General features: G+C 44.8%; 1 protein-coding gene across 5 annotated transcripts; it reads left to right on the top strand.

The window, feature by feature from the left end:
• The first annotated feature begins 4,414 nt into the window (after window positions 1–4,414).
• On the top strand, window positions 4,415–10,779 carry RFX5 (regulatory factor X5). Of its 5 annotated transcripts, none has more exons than XM_055312280.1 (11): window positions 4,415–4,531; window positions 5,131–5,158; window positions 5,395–5,523; window positions 5,772–5,805; window positions 6,231–6,313; window positions 6,572–6,691; window positions 6,880–6,999; window positions 7,139–7,220; window positions 7,493–7,694; window positions 7,925–8,025; window positions 8,165–10,779. In XM_055312280.1, the coding sequence occupies exons 3-11, from the start codon at window positions 5,408–5,410 to the stop codon at window positions 9,164–9,166; spliced, it is 1,860 nt and encodes a 619-aa protein (XP_055168255.1). In that variant the 5' UTR covers window positions 4,415–4,531; window positions 5,131–5,158; window positions 5,395–5,407; the 3' UTR covers window positions 9,167–10,779. The 5 variants fall into 5 exon arrangements, with proteins under 5 accessions (XP_055168255.1, XP_055168254.1, XP_055168253.1 ...); XM_055312279.1 differs by having other exon boundaries at window positions 5,131–5,225; XM_055312278.1 differs by having other exon boundaries at window positions 4,970–5,225.
• The last annotated feature ends 7,910 nt before the right edge of the window (window positions 10,780–18,689 follow it).

Here is an 18,689-nt window from a genome sequence, read left to right as displayed (position 1 = left end):
GGTTCTCCCTCTGCCTGTGTCTCTGACTCTCTCTCTCTCTCTCTGTCAAGAAGAAATAAAATCTTTAAAACAAAACAAAACAAAACAAAACAGTGTGTCATGGGTGACGAATAGATAAATAGAATCAACAGAAGAGGAGAAGGTCCAGGAACAGACCCAACTATAAAAGGGAACTTAGCATATGATAAAGGTATGAAAGGAAACAACTATAATAAGGAAATGAAGGCAGCCCCGCTGGCTCAGCGATTTAGCGCTGCCTTCTGCCTGGGTCGTGATCCTGGGGGCCCAGGATCGAGTCCCGTGTTGGGTTTCCGGCACGGAGCCTGCTTCTTCCTCTGCCTGTGTCTCTGACTCTCTCTCAATCTGTGTCTCTCATGTATAAATAAATAAAATCTTAAAAAAAAAAAAGAAAGAAAATGAGAGGCACTTGGCTGGCTCAGTGGAGCATGTGACTCTTGATCTCCAGGTTGTGAGTTCGAGCCCTACATTGAGTGTAGAGATTACTTAAAAATATATTAAAAAAAAAAAAAAGAAAGAAAGAAAGAAAGAAAGAAAGAAAGAAAGAAAGAAAGAAAGAAAGAAAGAAAGAAAGAAAGAAAGAAAGAAAATGGGATGCCTGGGCGGCTCAGCGGTTGAGCATCTGCCTTTGGCTCAGGGCGTGATCCCAGAGTTCCGGGATCAAGTCCCACATTGGGCTCCCTACAGGGAGCCTGCTTCTCCCTCTGCCTGTGTCTCTGCCTCTCTCTGGGTCTCTCATGAATAAATAAATAATATCTTAAAAAGAAAAAAATGAAAATAAGAAAATGATACTTATTTTGAAAAGACTGGCCATCCATTTGGAAAACAAACAAATTAAATTGGATCCTATGGGAGACATGATTGATTGGCTGAACAACCTTTCCTAAAACTCTTTTCCCCTGCTCACCAAAGGTAACTTATATCTTTAATTTTATGGTAGTAGGGATCCCTGGGTGGCGCAGCGGTTTGGCGCCTGCCTTTGGCCCAGGGCATGATCCTGGAGACCCGGGATCGAATCCCACATCGGGCTCCCGGTGCATGGAGCCTGCTTCTCCCTCTGCCTGTGTCTCTGCCTCTCTCTCTCTCTCTGTGACTATCATAAATGAATAAAAAATTTTTTATGGTAATAATTCTATTATTTTATCTTTACCACATATGTATTTATTCATAAACAACATATTGTTCAGTTTTGCCTGCCATTAAATGTTTGTAAATTGCATTGCACTGTATGTTTTCTTCTGTTTATAGTTCTTTCACTGTTTCTTTTCTTTTAGATTTCTATTTATTTATTCATGAGAGACACACAGAGAGAGAGAGAGGCAGAGACACAGGCAGAGGGAGAAGCAGGCTCCATGCAGGGAGCCCGATGCGGGATTCAGGACCCCAGGATCACTCCCTGAGCTGAAGGCAGACGTTCAACCACTGAGCCACCCAGGTGTCCCTCTTTCACTGTTCATCTATGTAGATACATGTAGCTGTGGCTCATTGTTCCCACTGCCCTATGACATTCCATCATATAAATATACCACAACTTATCACTTTACTGATGATGGACATTGGGGTTTCCAGTTTTTGCTAATGCAGACAGTGAGACTATAAACCTTACTGCCTCTGTCTTTAGGGAATGCCTGTAGGATTGTTGAATCATAGGATATTCACATATTCAACATTATCAAGTAATTCCAAATTCTTTTCCAAAATGATTATAGCAAATTGCATCCCTGCCAGTAGTGGGTAAGGGCTCCTGTTGGCTCACAACCCTGTCAGCTCTCAGCATTGCCAGACTTTGTTGCCAATTTAGCAGGTATGAAATGGTATCTTATTGTGGGTTTAATTTGCATTTTCTTGATTACTATAGAGAGAGAACAACTTTTCATATGTTTATGCTCCGGTTCTGCTTCTTTTATGAAATTCCTGTTGATTTTCTCAGCCCATTTTTCTGTTTGGGTGTTTATATTTTCATCGTAGAAGGCCTTTATAAATTCCAGATAATAATCCTTGCCAGTTATGTGTCTTGAAAATACCTTCTCCCAATTTGTGGCTTGATTTTACATTCTTTGCATAGCAGTTTTTAAAATAAATTTAGGTTTTTAATATTAATTATCTAAATTTATCAGCATTGCCTTTTATGGTTTGCTTTCTCGTGTTTAAGAAATTTACTCCCAATATCACGAGGCATTGTGCAATTAGTATCTAGAGCATATTCTGAATCCAGATAGCCTTATTTCATATCTTGGCTCCCTCGATTACTGTATAACATTGGGCAAATTATTAACCTCTCAATGCTTTAGTCTTCTTATTTGTAAAATAGGGATAATCACAGTACCTATCTGATAGAGTTGCTATGAGATAAAGTGGCAACATATGTGAGGCCCTTAGAGAAATCCTCAGCACATATTAAGCTCTATATAAATACTTGCTATTGTTGTGGTGATGCTTATCAGATTATTTTTACTATTACTTCTCAGAGCAAGGTACATTTTACCTTACTCAGCATTGTATCCCCAGCTCCTAACACAATGCCTGGCATAAATGAATACCTGCCTGTTTTTCCTATCTTAACCCTTTCCCCCCATGCAACCTCATCTTCTACAGTGCTGTCAAAATAATCTCCCTTACAAAGCTATGATACTTTTTCTCCCTTTACCAAAGTTTCCATTTATTCCCTGCCACCTGCAAATTCCTAATTTACCCCAGTCTCATTCTCTAATCAAAGTGCCCTAAATCCCCCTTCTTACCAAATAATGGTGTTCGGGGGTATCTCTCCATCAGTCTATACCCATATTTGTATAATGAGTATCTACAAGTATATATACATACAGTCTAGGGCAGTGTCCAAGAGATGGGCTGCAAAGGCAGACTGCCTGTCTTTGGATACTGATCTAGCACTTACTACATATGTAACTGTGGACAAGTCCCTTCACTCCTCCAAATCTCAGTTTCTTTGCCTGTAAAATGGAGACAATAAGTACCTACTTCAAAGAGCTACCATGAGCCTTAAATGAGATGTTTAGCACTTGGGATGGTGCATAGCACACAGTAAACACTAAATGAATTTTTGCTGTTATTAGAAAACCTTCTTGCCAGTATATCCTTATTTTCACCCAAACTCTGCAATTCCCTGGGTTCTCCCAGTACTCACAGAAGCCAGTAGTACCTTAATGGAAGACTATAAAGGGCAAAAGTGATGAGATTAGGCAGCATTGCTCTCCTCTTCACAAAAGTACACTGATGGGGCACCTGAGTGGCTCAGTGGTTGAGCATCTGCCTTTGGCTCAGGGTGTGATGCCAGGGTCCCAACGTCCTGGGATGGAGTCCCATATCAGGCTTCCTACAGGGAGCCTGCTTCTCCCTCTGCCTATGTCTCTGCCTCTCTTTCTATGTCTCTCATGAATAAATAATATCTTTTTAAAAAAAACTACACTGACAACGAGACTAGAGAATATATTAGAAGTCATGACTGCAAATATAGTTTTAGGTATAACATATATGTTGTGCAAAACAAAATACAACCATTCAAAAGACTGTTAACTTGCAGGCCCTGACCTCTGAAATTACATGCAAAACTTGGTCTGCACGTGCATTTTTCATGGCAGAAGTTCATTGCTTTCATTTGATTCATGACCTAAAAAAATCCTTAACGAAAAGAGTTAAGAACCCATGACCTATTCATTACTATTCTGAGAGTTCCGTAGGCATCCAGCACCCCCTGGGGGTGTCAGTCAAAATTCCAATGTTCGCTGAGTGCAGAACTATAGGGATGCAGATACATTAGCAACTGTTTGTAAGAAAATAAAGTACCCGCGGGAAACCCAGGAACGTTTAGCATTTTAAGTAAATGTGGTACAGCTGCGGAGGTTTTGAGGCCTCCATCAGAGAGAACCGTTGAGCCTGTGTTTGCATATTTGTTGTGCGCGCTTGTACGCTGTGCTGAAGGTGGGGTCAGGAGTGGGGTGTTCAACTTGTTTTTCATCTAAAGGAGGCTATGTGGGCGTACAGCGAACCTCCATCACACTACCCGTCGTTTTCTAGCTTTCTTATCATCCATTGATTCTTTTCTTCCAGTAGCTCTGACGACCGAGGGTAAAACTGAAACCCGGAAAGAGAAGGCCAAGGAAAAGCAGGCTAGCTCCGAAGGGAGCCCAGCGCCCAGCCTTTGGTCCTGCGGTCCCTTTAAGAGAAGAACCTCTTGGGACCGGCAGTCGCAACCGACCCCAGTTTTAACCGAAACCTAACCCGGACTTCCCCTCTTCACTCAAATAAGACCAACTTTGGATTTTCCCTCCCCTATTGACCAATCAGAATCTGTTACCAGGCAGACTTTAGGTGCCGCCGGGGCGAGCCCGGCGCCTTCTGTCTCCGGGTGGCAGCAACGACCAATGAGAGAGCAGGTCGCCGGAGTATCTAGGCAGATCGGGACCGTTCCAGCCATTCAGAAAAAAGAAAATAAAGTAGCGCTCTAGCCCGCTGGGCCAGGACCGTGGGGCTGGGCTCGAGTGAAGGTGGCTACGAGGTAGTTTCTCTTTCTCCCTTACCTTGATTGTTGCTTGTGTCGGGAGGCGACGGTTCAAGGGGGGGGGGGGGGCAGAGGGAGGTACTGTGAGTTGGGAGGCGAGCAGGAGGAGATTTTGGCTATATTTCCAACAGCTCCTTCCCCCGTGTGCACGTGCCCCGAATGTGGGACCCCGTTCCCCCAACCGGGCTTCCTCCGCCCAGCCCGGGAGTTCGCCGCCCTGTACCCCCGCCCCTCGGCGACGCGGGATTGAAGCAGGGGGAAGGGAGGAGGTGGGGTGCCCTCGGGATGGGAGGTTAGGGAGATGACGTAGGGCCCGGCGACGTGGGGAGGGGGACCACGGGGGAGCCGTGGCCACATTCAGTGATGGGAACCTGGGCCCGGGTTTTTCCAAGGCTGCAAGGGCAGAATATATTCGTATCCTTTCTGACCCCCCAGGAGAATTCAGTCGTGAGGACTAGCTTAGAGAAACGGAGAACTTTGTGTTGTGGTGCTTATTGTTTTTGTTTTCTTTCGGGGGAGGAGGGCAGTACTGGGTCAGAGGCAGAAATGGACATTTTCAACATCGATTCCCAGTCCCCCTATCTCTTCCTTTACAGTTTTCCACATTTAGAAGCCGGCAGAAAGGTGGGACAGACAGAATGGAGATGGCAGAGATCTCTTTGGGTAGATGTGGGCCTGGAGAAGTAATGGGGTAATTTCTAATTTTTGGAGAAGGCAAGCGGTGAGAAAAAGACCACTGAGGAAATTCAGAGGCTTTCTCTCTGTTTCTGTTTGTTTCTGGGTAGGGAAATAAGGTGTGCCCCCCCGGGGCCAGGGGAAGGGAGGTTAACTCTTCCTGCCTGGTCTCCTCTTGACTCTAGCCCTCATGCGGGGATGGCAGAAGATGAACCCAATGCCAAGAGCCCGAAGACTGGGGGAAGGGCCCCCTCAGGTAGTGCTGAGGCGGGAGAACCCACCACCCTTCTTCAGAGGCTCCGAGGTACCATTTCGTAAGTACTCATCAGCACCTCCAAATCTTGCTCTGGAGCTGTAGCACTTCACTTCCTTTGTGGATGAACTGCCTCTCCCTGAGCAAGTGCCTCTGAACACCAGGAGGGAGGTTCTTTATCTCATAGCAGTTGTTGCCTGACACCCCCCCCCCCCCACATTCTGCATCTCATCCCTCTTACTCTTCCTAACAATAAGACACCAGAGAAAATCTTGTGTGTGACCTCCAGCTTTCTCCTCTTCTCCACAGCAAGGCGGTGCAGAACAAAGTCGAGGGAATCCTGGTAAGTATTTTCCAAAAGAGGGCAATAGAGAGGTGGAATTGGTGGAGAGTGAGGATGATGAAGTTAGGCATAACTGACATGTTTATGTGGGAGACGCAGTGTTGTCTTTCCTGTCAGAACATAAGTGGCTTTGCAACTTGTTGCCAGTTTGACCTTGAGCACCTTACCTTATCTCTCTGTGACCTGTTGTGTAGATGCCCAATGAGAATAATATCAAAGCCGATCCTCTCCACTCCCCCTCTCACTGTGGTAGCTCACAAGGGCGCTCCTCAGAGCACAGCGAACACCCAGCCCCAAATCATTTCTGAGGTCCTTTTTCAGTCTGTCTCTAAGGCAGCCAGACTCTTCGCGAAGGATCAGAAAATCCTACCTTGTGTACTTCTTGGCCTTATTTTTTTCTCCTGCCTCTGTTCTCCCTACCTCAGCAAGACATACAGAAATTCTCAGACAACGACAAGCTGTATCTCTATCTTCAGCTCCCCTCAGGGCCCAGTACTGGAGACAAAAGGTAAGTTTGGTGCTAGAGTTTAAGATCTCAGAGGTTCTGGTTCTTAAAGAAAGGCTCACTGGGATGGGGCTGGGTGAATAGGAATACTCATAACAGCAGTCCTTGGTGAGAAGAATGGTCCCTGTCCTGCCCTGGTTTGCCAGGAAAAGGTGGATTCTGGGTGAAGTGATTTGGTCCAGCACTACTGAAGTGGTAGTCTGGATAGAACCACAACTATTCCAATCTTGGTAAGGCTTGTCCCTTTTACTTCTATTGCAGCTCAGAGCCAAGTACACTCAGCAATGAGGAGTACATGTATGCCTATAGATGGATCCGCAACCACCTAGAAGAGCATACTGACACCTGTTTGCCAAAGCAAAGTGTTTATGATGCCTATCGGTGGGTGGATTGGGGCGTGGGTGGGTTGGTGGCCATAGGACTACCCCCTCGCCCCTGGAGAGCTCCCTGCCTTGATAGAGCCTGACTGCTTAAAGGGTTTCCCAAACCTAATGCTAGGGACCCTCCGAATCTAACCATGACCTCCTTCTCTGAGTGTCTTCCCACTCTGCCCTCCCCCACTCACTCAGGAAGTACTGTGAGAGCCTCGCCTGTTGCCGCCCACTCAGCACAGCCAACTTTGGCAAAATCATCAGAGAGATCTTCCCTGATATCAAGGCCCGAAGGCTTGGTGGCCGGGGCCAGTCCAAGTATCCTTGAGTGGAGAGGTTGTGGTGGGAGGGCCCGGGGAGGAAAACTTAGGGTGTGGAGGGCCAGGAGTGGAAACAGCCTAACCTTCCCATGGGGCTTGGAGATCCCCACTGTTGGCTGCTCTTTAACTTGCCTCAGATATTGCTACAGTGGGATACGAAGGAAGACCTTGGTATCTATGCCACCCTTGCCTGGACTTGACCTGAAGGGTTCTGACAGTGTAAGTTACAACCAACCCTCCAATTGCATTCTTTTCTCCAAGGTGGAGGGCTGACACAGCCAAGGTCATTTCTGCACGTAGCTTCTAGGTATATAGGATATGCCCTTCTACCTTCCCTGTGGCTTAGGCAGAGGATGAAGAGAATTTGTGGGTTTCTGGGATGAGTTACTCCCATCTCCAGTCTGGTCTTGCCACAGTTGACATTGGTGTCTGAAAGGGGCCAAGGGTCCTTTAGTTTGGAATGTGATTGGGCATGTCCTTCACCACCGCAGCCAGAAATGGGCCCAGAAGTAACCCCAGCACCTCGGGATGAGCTGGTGGAGGCTGCCTGTGCTCTGACCTGTGACTGGGCAGAACGAATCCTGAAACGGTCCTTCAGTTCCATCGTTGAGGTCGCCCGCTTCCTGCTGCAGCAGCATCTCATCTCTGCCCGATCTGCACATGCCCATGTGCTCAAGGCGATGGGGCTTGCTGGTGGGTGGACTCTCTCTCGTTCCCAAGCAGCTGTCAGCCACTCTCCATGTCATAGGCCCTCCCACCTACTAGGACAGAGACACCTTGCATTTGTCTTCTAGTCCTAGTGACCCTTGTAGGACATAAGAACACGCCTTACAACTGCCTTCTTCTCCCTTCTCAGAGTCACCTCCCTTGTCCATTGTTTCCTCCTCACCTTTGCCTTACTGCATTTTCTGGCACCTCTGCAGAAGACGACGAACATGCCCCTCGGGAGCGGTCATCTAAATCCAAGAATGGTGTAGAGAGCCTAGAAGGTGGAGCCCAGAAGAAACCAGAGAGACCAGCCCAGGTAAGGAAGTTGTTGCCCTGACCTTGCTGCCCTGGGCTGGGGGCTTAGTTTCCCTTTTCCCATATTTTCTCACCCTCCCGCATCTGTTTGCTCCGATGTCCAGTCTTCCTACTTATTATATCCTCTTTTTACCTTTTAGCCTCTTAAGGAGATGGAACCCCGGGCTGGGGCTGGCCCCACTGCACGCAGTGAGCGGAAGAAGAGTGTAGTGGAGAGCCCAGCCCCAGCAGCCAATAACCCACAGGTTAATGCCCTGGTGGCCCGGCTGCCTCTGCTCCTTCCTCGGGCCCCTCGCTCACTCATCTCGCCAATCCGAGTCTCTCCACCCATCCTGGCCCCCAAGCTTTCTTCGGGCCCTCTGAAAGTGGCTACGCTGCCTCTGCCCAGTAGGGCTGGGGGACCCCAGGCAGCTATGCCCTTCATTAACATGATCTTACCGACTGTTCCTGCTTTGCCTGGACCTGGATCTGGACCCGGACCCGGGCCTGGGCAAGCCCTGCCTGGGGTACTCGCTCAGCCGCGGGTCACAGAGAACAGGGAATTAGGCATAGGTGGTGACCCGGGACCCCATGACAAGGGTGTCAAGAGGACAGCTGAAGTACCTGTGTGTGAGGCCATTGGGAAGGATCCACTGGCTAAAGCAGCAAAGCAGGATATAGAGGATACAGGAAGCGATGCCAAAAGGAAACGGGGGCGCCCTCGAAAAAAATTAGGTGGAAGTAGGGAAAGGAACTCTCCCCCTGACAAATCAGCAGCTGCCATGGACTCTGCCCCATCCTCACAGTTACCGCGGGAGACATGGGCCTCTGGAGGGGGGAGCAGCTCAGCTGGACGGTCAGGGAGGCCAGGGCCACTGGGACAGGCTGAGAAGGGGATGGTGCTTGTCCAGGGTCAGGAGGATGGCACTGTGTCCAAAGGGGGAAGGGGCCCCAGTGCCCAACATGCCAAAGAAGCAGAAGATAAAATGCCTGTGGTCACCTCAAAAGTGAGTGTCATCAAGGGCAGTAGAAGCCAGGAGTCTCTTCACTTGGTAAAGGAAGAGGTAGATACTGCAGCACAGGGTAATAAAGACTTAAAGGGGCATGTGCTTCCAAATTCCTTATTCCACGTAGGGAAAGACCCCAAAGCAGCTCCCCCGTGATAGGTATTTGCGGAAGAGTGTTTATACTCATGTTAGCTCTACCTGCCTAGCAGGGGCCCTTCTCTGCACTTGCTTCTCGTTTGGCTCTTCTTTTCCTAAGGAATTCATTCTCATGTACAGACAGCTGATGCACCCTGTTTTCCTACACAGTATCTGGTTCCTGTCTCTGACCTTTCCAGCTCAGTAGCCTTGGCTTTAGAGTCATTGACAAATCTGTTGCCACTGTCTAACCTGGACCTCTATGCTATCCTGTGGGAAGATTAGGAATGGAGTAAGTACGATGAATGTATAGGATAGGATTCTGTTGGTTTTAAGTTGTTAAAAGAAAAAAAAAAAAAAAGCACCTAACTCAGACTGGCTTAAAGACTTACTGGCTCACATACTGGAAAGTCCAGAGGTAGTACTGGCTCCAGGAAAAGCTGATGCAGTAGTTCAGTGTGTCTCTAAAACCTGATTGATTTTCCCCCTTGCTACCTTCTGTAGAATCATCTTAAATCTGGGCCACCTAGTGGCTGCCAGAACTCCTGGAATTATACATTTTCTCCTTTACAATCAACCAGAAAGGGAGGGCAGAGGAGCATCTTTATGCCAGGAATCCTAGCAAAGCTTTAAGATTAACTCTGATTAGGCCAGCCTGGGTCACATGCCGACCCCTAACCAATTACTGTGGCCAGAAGGATGATGAATGCTAATTTGCTCATTTGCATCAGGGAAAGGCTGGGATCAGCCTCCTTAGAATCATATAGGTCTCCAAATAGGAACTGATTTGGGCAGTTCCTGGGGAGGTTGCTGACACCTGGCCAACACTAGGAAGTATATGTGGTTTTGGCTGGCTAGGTTAGGATCAGCTACACCTGTTTCCTTTTTCTCTCACCATCTTGCATTTTTCCTTACTGCAGCTGTAACCTCTTTCCTCTTGTAGGCTCGGAAGGAACGAGAGGGAAGTCACTCTCCTTTAGGGACTATCTCTTTAGTCTCATTTAGATGACAATCCCTACATTTCAGAGATGGGGAGCCTTCCCTTTCCTGTTTCTGAATGGTCGTTTTCTCATTCTGCCTCCCTGTCGCTGACCCTACTGCCACTTTCAGCAAGTGGAGTGGAAGATTTACTTCCTAGTCATTTTATTAAATCCATTCTGTATCCACCAGGTGTCAGTCTCTTGTCATACACTTGTCAGGCTTTAGCCACGATTGTGGGGTTTAGTTTAGGTGTATGGCAGGAGGTAGCTCTGCACATCAGCGAGCACCAGTAAGAAGGGAATCCAGATGTTCTCCTTTGGAAAAGAAGTAAACCAACCAGTATTTACTGAGGACCTACTTTGTCTTCTGCATAAGAGTAGCTTCTGTCAGGGAATCTTGGTTCTGCCAAGGAAACAGATTTTCTTTCAGGGAGACTTCATTTGTTTCCACCACAGCAGATTTTTAAAAATTATATGTAATATTTGGTATCTATAAAGAATATATTTAACATGAATAAATTATGAAACATAATGTTAAATGAATACCTTTGACCTATCACCCCAATTTATACATTAAAACCTTAGAAATACCATTGAGTTTCTTGTGTTTCTGCCCATTCCTCTCCTACTGCCTCTCCCCTGGAGGTAACCACCGTCCTTAATTTTGTGTTTATCACCTGACACACACAAATATATGTGTGTATATATTTAACCATATATGTATAATATCTTTGAAAATTATTGTTCAATTGTTTTAGCTTTACAAAAATTTTAGGCTCTAATAGTCCCCTGCAGTTTACCTTTTTTTCACTTAACATTATTTCTAAGATTCATCTATGCTGTAAGTAGCTATAATTTGTTCATTTTCACCGATACCATTCCATCAAGTACGTAAGCCACAAGTTATTTATGCGTTTGCCTATTAATGGGCATTTGGGTTGTTTCCAATTTTTTGCTATTGCAAACAATGCTGCTGTGAACATTCTTGTACCGGTTAGTGCCTTTTTTTAAAAGTAACATTTCTAAAAAGGTTTCTAAGATTGTTCATTTGGTCTGTACACCCTCTGAGTTGGGGAATGTTCCCTCTTATTCTCTGGAAGAGCTGACCTCAGATTGAAGTGAGCTGTCCCTTGAAGGTTTGGTAAAACGCAATTTGAACCATTTTTACCTGGCATTCTAACATATAAAGCAAACATAGAACAACATAAGACATCTGGTAAAATTTTTTAGAATTGTAACCACTGATTCAGTTTCTTTAATAATTATAGGCTGTTTGGATTTTCTTTCTGAGTCAATTTAGGGTGTTTTTCTAGGATTTTGTGCATTTCATGTCTTTTTTTTAATAATAAATTTATTTGTCATTGGTGTTCAATTTACCAACATACAGAATAACACCCAGTGCTCATCCCGTCAAGTGCCCCCCTCAGTGCCCGTCACCCATTCACCCCCACCTCCCGCCCTCCTCCCCTTCCATCACCCCTAGTTCGTTTCCCAGAGTTAGGAGTCTTTATGTTCTGTCTCCCTTTCTGATATTTCCCACACATTTCTTCTCCCTTCTCTTATATTCCCTTTTACTATTATTTATATTCCCCAAATGAATGAGAACATACAATGTTTGTCCTTCTCCGATTGACTTACTTCACTCAGCATAATACCCTCCAGTTCCATCCACGTTGAAGCAAATGGTGGGTATTTGTCGTTTCTAATGGCTGAGGAATATTCCATTGTACACATAAACCACATCCTTTTGATCCATTCATCTTTCGATGGACACCGAGGCTCCTTCCACAGTTTGGCTATTGTGGACATTGCTGCTAGAAACATCGGGGTGCAGGTGTCCCGGAGTTTTATTGCATCTGAATCTCTGGGGTAAATCCCCAGCAGTGCAATTGCTGGGTCATAGGGCAGGTCTATTTTTAACTCTTTGAGGAACCTCCACACAGTTTTCCAGAGTGGCTGCACCAGTTCACATTCCCACCAACAGTGCAGGAGGGTTCCCTTCTCTCCGCATCCTCTCCAACATTTGTGGTTTCCTGCCTTGTTAATGTTCCCCATTCTCACTGGTGTGAGGTGGTATCTCATTGTGGTTTTGATTTGTATTTCCCTGATGGCAAGTGATGCAGAGCATTTTCTCATGTGCGTGTTGCCCATGTCTATGTCTTCCTCTGTGAGATTTCTCTTCATGTCTTTTGCCCATTTCATGATTGGATTGTTTGTTTCTTTGCTGTTGAGTTTAATAAGTTCTTTATAGATCTTGGAAACTAGCCCTTTATCTGATATGTCATTTGCAAATATCTTCTCCCATTCTGTAGGTTGTCTTTGAGTTTTGTTGACTGTATCCTTTGCTGTGCAAAAGCTTCTTATCTTGATGAAGTCCCAATAGTTCATGTTTGCTTTTGTTTCTTTTGCCTTCGTGGATGTATCTTGCAAGAAGTTACTGTGGCTGAGTTCAAAAAGGGTGTTGCCTGTGTTCTCCTCTAGGATTTTTTTTTAAATTTTTATTTATTTATGATAGTCACAGAGAGATATATAGAGAGAGGCAGAGACATAGGCAGAGGGAGAAGCAGGCTCCATGCACCGGGAGCCTGATGTGGGATTCGATCCTGGGTCTCCAGGATCGCGCCCTGGGCCAAAGACAAGCGCCAAACCGCTGCGCCACCCAGGGATCCCTCTCCTCTAGGATTTTGATGGAATCTTGTCTCACATTTAGATCTTTCATCCATTTTGAGTTTATCTTTGTGTATGGTGCAAGAGAGTGGTCTAGTTTCATTCTTCTGCATGTGGATGTCCAGTTTTCCCAGCACCATTTATTGAAGAGACTGTCTTTCTTCCAGTGGATAGTCTTTCCTCCTTTATCTTATTTCCACTTCAGTTGCTCCAGAAATTTGCTATTTTACTTGTCTATGATCAGCTACTATTTTGAGCTTTGTTGATCTTCTCTCTCATGTGTTGTTTTCCATTTCATTAATTCTGAATATTATCTATAGTATTTCCCTTCTTCTACTTTTCAATTTAATTTTATGTTATTCCATAACATCTCGACATTTATCTAATTTTCAAGCTCTGTTTTTTCTGCTGTAAGTTTTTAAGAACCGTTTCTCTACATTCCCACAATTTTTTTGGTTGTATTTTAATTACACCTTAGTCCTAAGGATATTTAATTTACCCTTATGGCTTTTTAAACTTATAAATTATTTGGAAAAGTTTTATGAATTTCCAAATGTCTGGATATTTTAAATTTTATCATTTTCAGCTTAATCATTTGTGCTCAGAGATGTGGTTATCTGATACTAAGTCTTTGAAATTTGTCTGGATTGTTATTTTATATATATTTTTTTATTTTAAAGATTTTTATTTATGATAGACATAGAGAGAGAGAGAGAGAGAGAGAGAGAGAGGCAGAGACACAGGCAGAGGGAGAAGCAGGCTCCATGCCGGGAGCCTGACGTGGGACTCGATCCTGGGACTCCAGGATCATGCCCTGGGTCAAAGGCAGGCGCTAAACCGCTGAGCCACCCAGGGATCCCGTTATTTTATATATTTCTGTAACTTTTGCTCCATATCTAAATGTTTTGTTTTCTGCTCACTCTTGCCTGTGATAGCTTGTTTCTTTGTATATTTTCAGTTTGGGGGTTTTGAGCTCATATTTTGTTCAACTTAATCTGTGGGAATCCAGAGAGCCTTAGTTGGGGGTACTCTCCTCCAGAGAAGATTTGCAATTGCTTCTGCCAGGAGCCAAATGATTCTCCTGACCTGGGCCTGTGTTAGCCCCTCAGGAGCCTCACTTCAGTCTGGACATCCCCAGTTTTCTCCCCTCTCTTAGCCTCTGTTCATAATACCTATATTGGCATTTGTCTGTGAGGAAACCTGCTGCTCCTGCTGCATGTTGCTCGTCTTTCATACACTTTTCAGCTTAATGTCATTTCCTTCCTTTCATGGTTTCTCTTACTTTCTAATGAGCCCAGCAAAATGCTAAACATTATGTCTGTTGTCATTTATCCAGGATTTACTTGTATTTTAATGGGAGAACCCTCTTACCCAGGCTGCTGGAAATACCCATTACTGCAGTTTTTATATTTTCCCTCTTGTAATGTCTATTTCCTCATCCACCAAGTGTCATATTTTTTTTCATTTTAGCCCTAAGTTGAAAATAATTTATAACTTACTTTTTAAATAATCATTTCTAGGGATCCCTGGGTGGCGCAGCGGTTTGGCGCCTGCCTTTGGCCCGGGGCGCGATCCTGGAGACCCGGGATCGAATCCCACGTCGGGCTCCCGGCGCATGGAGCCTGCTTCTCCCTCTGCCTATGTCTCTGCCTCTCTCTCTCTCTCTCTCTGTAACTATCATAAACAAATAAAAAAAAATTAAAAAAAAATAAATAAATAATCATTTCTATTAAACCAAGACAAGCTCTACATGTCTAGTTTATGGCCCCAAATAAATGAACTTGTTTATTTTTGTGGATAATAAGCAACTTTCTTCAGAAATGAAAGCAAATGCCACATTCATCCATATACTAAACAGGTGGACTTATCTGTCTGTTTCATCTCAAGTCATGGTTCCTCAGGAGGCCTATCCCTTCTTTGCCTAGGATTGTCCTGCTGGCTCTATACTATGAGATAAAGCTAAGCACAATACATATATAACACATTACTTAAGAAATGTTCATGAGGACGTATTTGTTTGCTGGAAAGAGCATGAATTCAGTTCACATCTTAGCTTTACCACTTATGATTTTGAACATTTATTTAGTCCAATTTTCAAACTGTAGATTGCAACTCATTCATGGGTTGTGAAACTGATTTAGCAGGATGCAAAACTATGTTTTCATAAAGCGAAATAGAAAATATCAGGATACATTGCATATATAGTAAGGATAAATATTTCATGAAACCTTTATTTCAATGAAGACACATTTGTGTGTTCTTCAGTGATTATGATATAAAATGTATTTCTTATTGTGGGTTGAAGTAAAACAACCTTGAAAAAAATGACTTAACCATTCTGAAGCTCAGTTTCCATAAAATGGTATATATCTTTCACAGGATTGTAATGAGGAATAAATGAGATAATGTTTGTTTTCATACACATCAGGGGCTTGGGCAGTAACTGCTGGCTTATCTTTTCTCTGAAAAACACCCCCAGGGACACTTGTGTGGCTCAGTCAGTTAAGCATTGGACTCTTGATTTCAGTTCAGGTCATGGTGTTAGGGTCCTGAGGTTAAGCCCCACATTAGGCTCTATACTCAGTGCAGTCTGCTTGTCCTATTCCCTCTGTCCTCTCCCATGTTCTCACTGTCTAAAATAAATATATAAAATCTTTTAAAAATGTAAGTAAAAATAGGTTCAGTGTGGTGAGGAATTTTAAAGACTGTCATAAATGTCATATTTTTTAAAGATTTTATTTATTTATTAATGACAGACACAGAGAGAGACAGGGAGAGAAAGAGAAAGGGAGAGAGGGAGAGACACAGGCAGAGGGAGAAGCAAGCTCCATGCAGGGAGCCCAACGTGGGACTCTATCCTGGGACTCCAGTATCACACTCACTGAAGGCGGCATTAAACCGCTGAGCCACCCGGGCTGCCCTAATGTCATACTTTTAATATGATATTAGCATTCAGTTTTATAATTTGACAACTGAGGTCAAGAAGAAGAGAAAAGTGGGGTGCCTGGGTGGTTCAGTCGGTTAAACATCTGCCTTTGACTTAGGTCATGATCCCAGGGTCCTGGGATCAAGCCACACATCATCGAGCCCTGAGCCCAACATTGGACTCCCTGCCCAGAGGGAAGCCTAATTCTCCCTCTCCTTCCACCTGCTGCTCCCACTGCTTGTGCACTCACTTTCCGTCAAATAAATAAAAATCTTTAATAAATAAATAAATAAATAAATAATCTTAAAAAAAAAGCAAATAGAAAGAAGAAAAACTAGTGAAAATATTTACTTAATATTTTTAATTTATTAATTCATAAAAAATAATCTTTTCCAAACAACAACAACAACCTAAAAATCAGTAAGACAGTTGCATTGTTTTACATTTCTGGAAATCCCTTTAATGCCTGACTCGATTCTCATGTCTGCTTCTTTTTTTTTTTTTCATATCTGCTTCTGCATTTCCTCTGTTGCTATATCAACAAACATAATTTTTTCTCTGTGTGGTAGAAACTAAGGATATGGCTAGAAAACAAGATGAGTCCTCTCCTGACTTGAGTTCAGACTAGAGAGGTTTGGAGACTCTTAGAAACAGAGTAACCAAAAAAGCAAAAAACAAACAAAAAACACCTCCAGAAAAAGAAAGATCAAGTCATACAGAAATGCAAAGAAATTCACGCTTGAGCCCTTAAGAGCTGTAAACACAGAAAATTCAACACTCTCCCGCTTAATATTGTATTTGTGGGGTGAGGGCAGGGAAGGAGGTCTCACTTGGTTAATAAAGGTCTTAATAGGGGCACCTGAGTGGTTCAGCTGGTTAAGCGTCTGACTCTTGATTTCAGCTCAGGTCACAACCTCAGGGTTGTGAGATCAGGCCCATATGGGGCTCTGCACTGGGTATGGATGGAGCCTGCTTAAGATTTTCTCTCTCCCTCTCCCACTCCATCACCTCCCTCCTCCCTAAAAAATAATAAAATAAAGGACTTAATAACTGCCTGTAGCTATAAAAAAAAGTTCCCACTTAAAGTCTGAAAAGAAATGTTCTTGAAATCTTGTTTTGTTGTTGGAAAACAAATCTTAGGGCTTTCACATCCCTTTTCACAATGTTTCAAAAACTAGCCTTAAGGGGGCACCTGGGTAGCTCAGGCTTAACAGTCTGACTTCCACGGGGTCATGGTTTTGGGATCCTGGGATCCAGCCCCATGCCGAGCTCTGTGCTCAGCAGGGAGTCGGTTTCTCCCTCTGCCCTCCCCTCCCTCCTTATTCTCTCTCTCTCTCTCTCCCCTAAATAAATAAAATCTTAAAAAAAAAAAAAAAGGCGTTAAGGCCCTTGAGAATCCTACCCCTGGAAGGGAGGGATGTGTGACACTTTAAACTCTAGGCTCAAGCAGGATCATCACCTCTTGACCCTTGCCTGACAGCTGATTGGGAGCTGGCCAAGAGTTACAGGACCCAACAGGTGGACTGGTGATTCCCCGCTGCAGACCAGTGGTGACAAATTCAAACTATCTTTGGCACTCTTGGCCTCTTTCTTTGCTCATCTTTCATTACTGTACTCCAACTTTAACCTAGTTTACCAGCTTGCCCTCTCATAATTTGAGCAAATTCCCATTTCTATTCTTAAACATACTAATTTTTAGTCTTCAGAATGCTCTCTCTTCTTTCTTGATCTGGTGGATCGTGCCCAATATCTCTTCTAATACCTGGCTTACAGTATTTTTGAGAAGTCTTCCATTCATTCATTTGCCATATACTGAGTGGCTGGGCCTTCTGTATTAATCATACAACATTCCTTCAACAATTGGGTACTCCATTTGTTCCATTTTTGTACACACTGCATATTTTACATAGGTACTTTCAAACTACTCTTTTTTATTCGGCCTCCCCATTTGCTTCCACATGTTTTTTTAATTTCTTCTTGAACTTCCTGGTTAACCCAGTCATTCAATGCTGCCTCCCCATTAAACACAGAAACACTGAACCCTTTTCTTTCATCATCCTATATTATTGTCCCAATAACAGTAATGTTCTGTACTCTAATCTTCACAACCCTATAAGGTGTTAATATTCTTGGGTCCACTTTGCAGACATAGAAACTAAGGTTCAAAGAGGTTACTTCCGTCCTCCCAAATGAATCGGCCTCTAAATGGCAGGAAGGCGGCATCCACGATCTGGGCTAGCCTCAAAAGTCTAGGTAAGGCCGCTGAGGGTGGGGACTGAGGCTCTGAGGAAGAGCTCCCCATCAGTACCACAGACAAATACACACAGCCAAAGCCAGAGGTCCATTTGCTAGGCGTGTTTTTGTTTATTTGCACGTGGTCTGGTTTTGCTGGGAAGCAGGGGTTACGATCACTCACCTCTCCCAACCTGGCCCGTCCGCCCCTCCCTGGAGGGGTCAACGTCCGGAGGCTGGAGGCCAAGGACTACCCGGCCGGCTGTGACCTCGGAGGCAGAGCCACGGCCTCGAGTCGGCCACTCCACTAACGGCGGCGGATTGACGCGGTTGGACTACGCCATTCGTGCAGCGAGAAGGGGCGTTATCGTGACAGCGTCCTTCAAGATGAATAGGACAAGGGTGGCTAGGGTGACTGTCTTCCCCACCCGCCTCTTCTCTCTCCGGTCCCCGCTGGGCCCCCTGCGTCCATCCCGCGGCCTAATTTACTAAGAGTCTGGTGGAGTAGGGGAGAGCCACTGAGAGCAGTTCCGGTAACTCAGTTGCTCACACAAACGGACCTATTTGCATATAATTTGCATGTCCAGGTACTTCTGGAAGTACCCAATGTGTCTATACTTCTTTCCCAACAGGGCACCCGGACCCGCCAACTGGCCGGCCGCTCTCCGCTTGAGGCCAGGAACCCCGTCCCTCCTCCGGGAGATCCTACTACTGTCCGGGTTTCCTAGCCTCCGGAGAC

This window comes from Nyctereutes procyonoides, unplaced genomic scaffold, assembly GCF_905146905.1.
Source record: "Nyctereutes procyonoides isolate TBG_1078 unplaced genomic scaffold, NYPRO_anot_genome, whole genome shotgun sequence".
Taxonomy (NCBI): Eukaryota; Metazoa; Chordata; class Mammalia; order Carnivora; family Canidae; genus Nyctereutes; species Nyctereutes procyonoides.
This window is presented reverse-complemented; position numbering and strand designations above follow the sequence as displayed.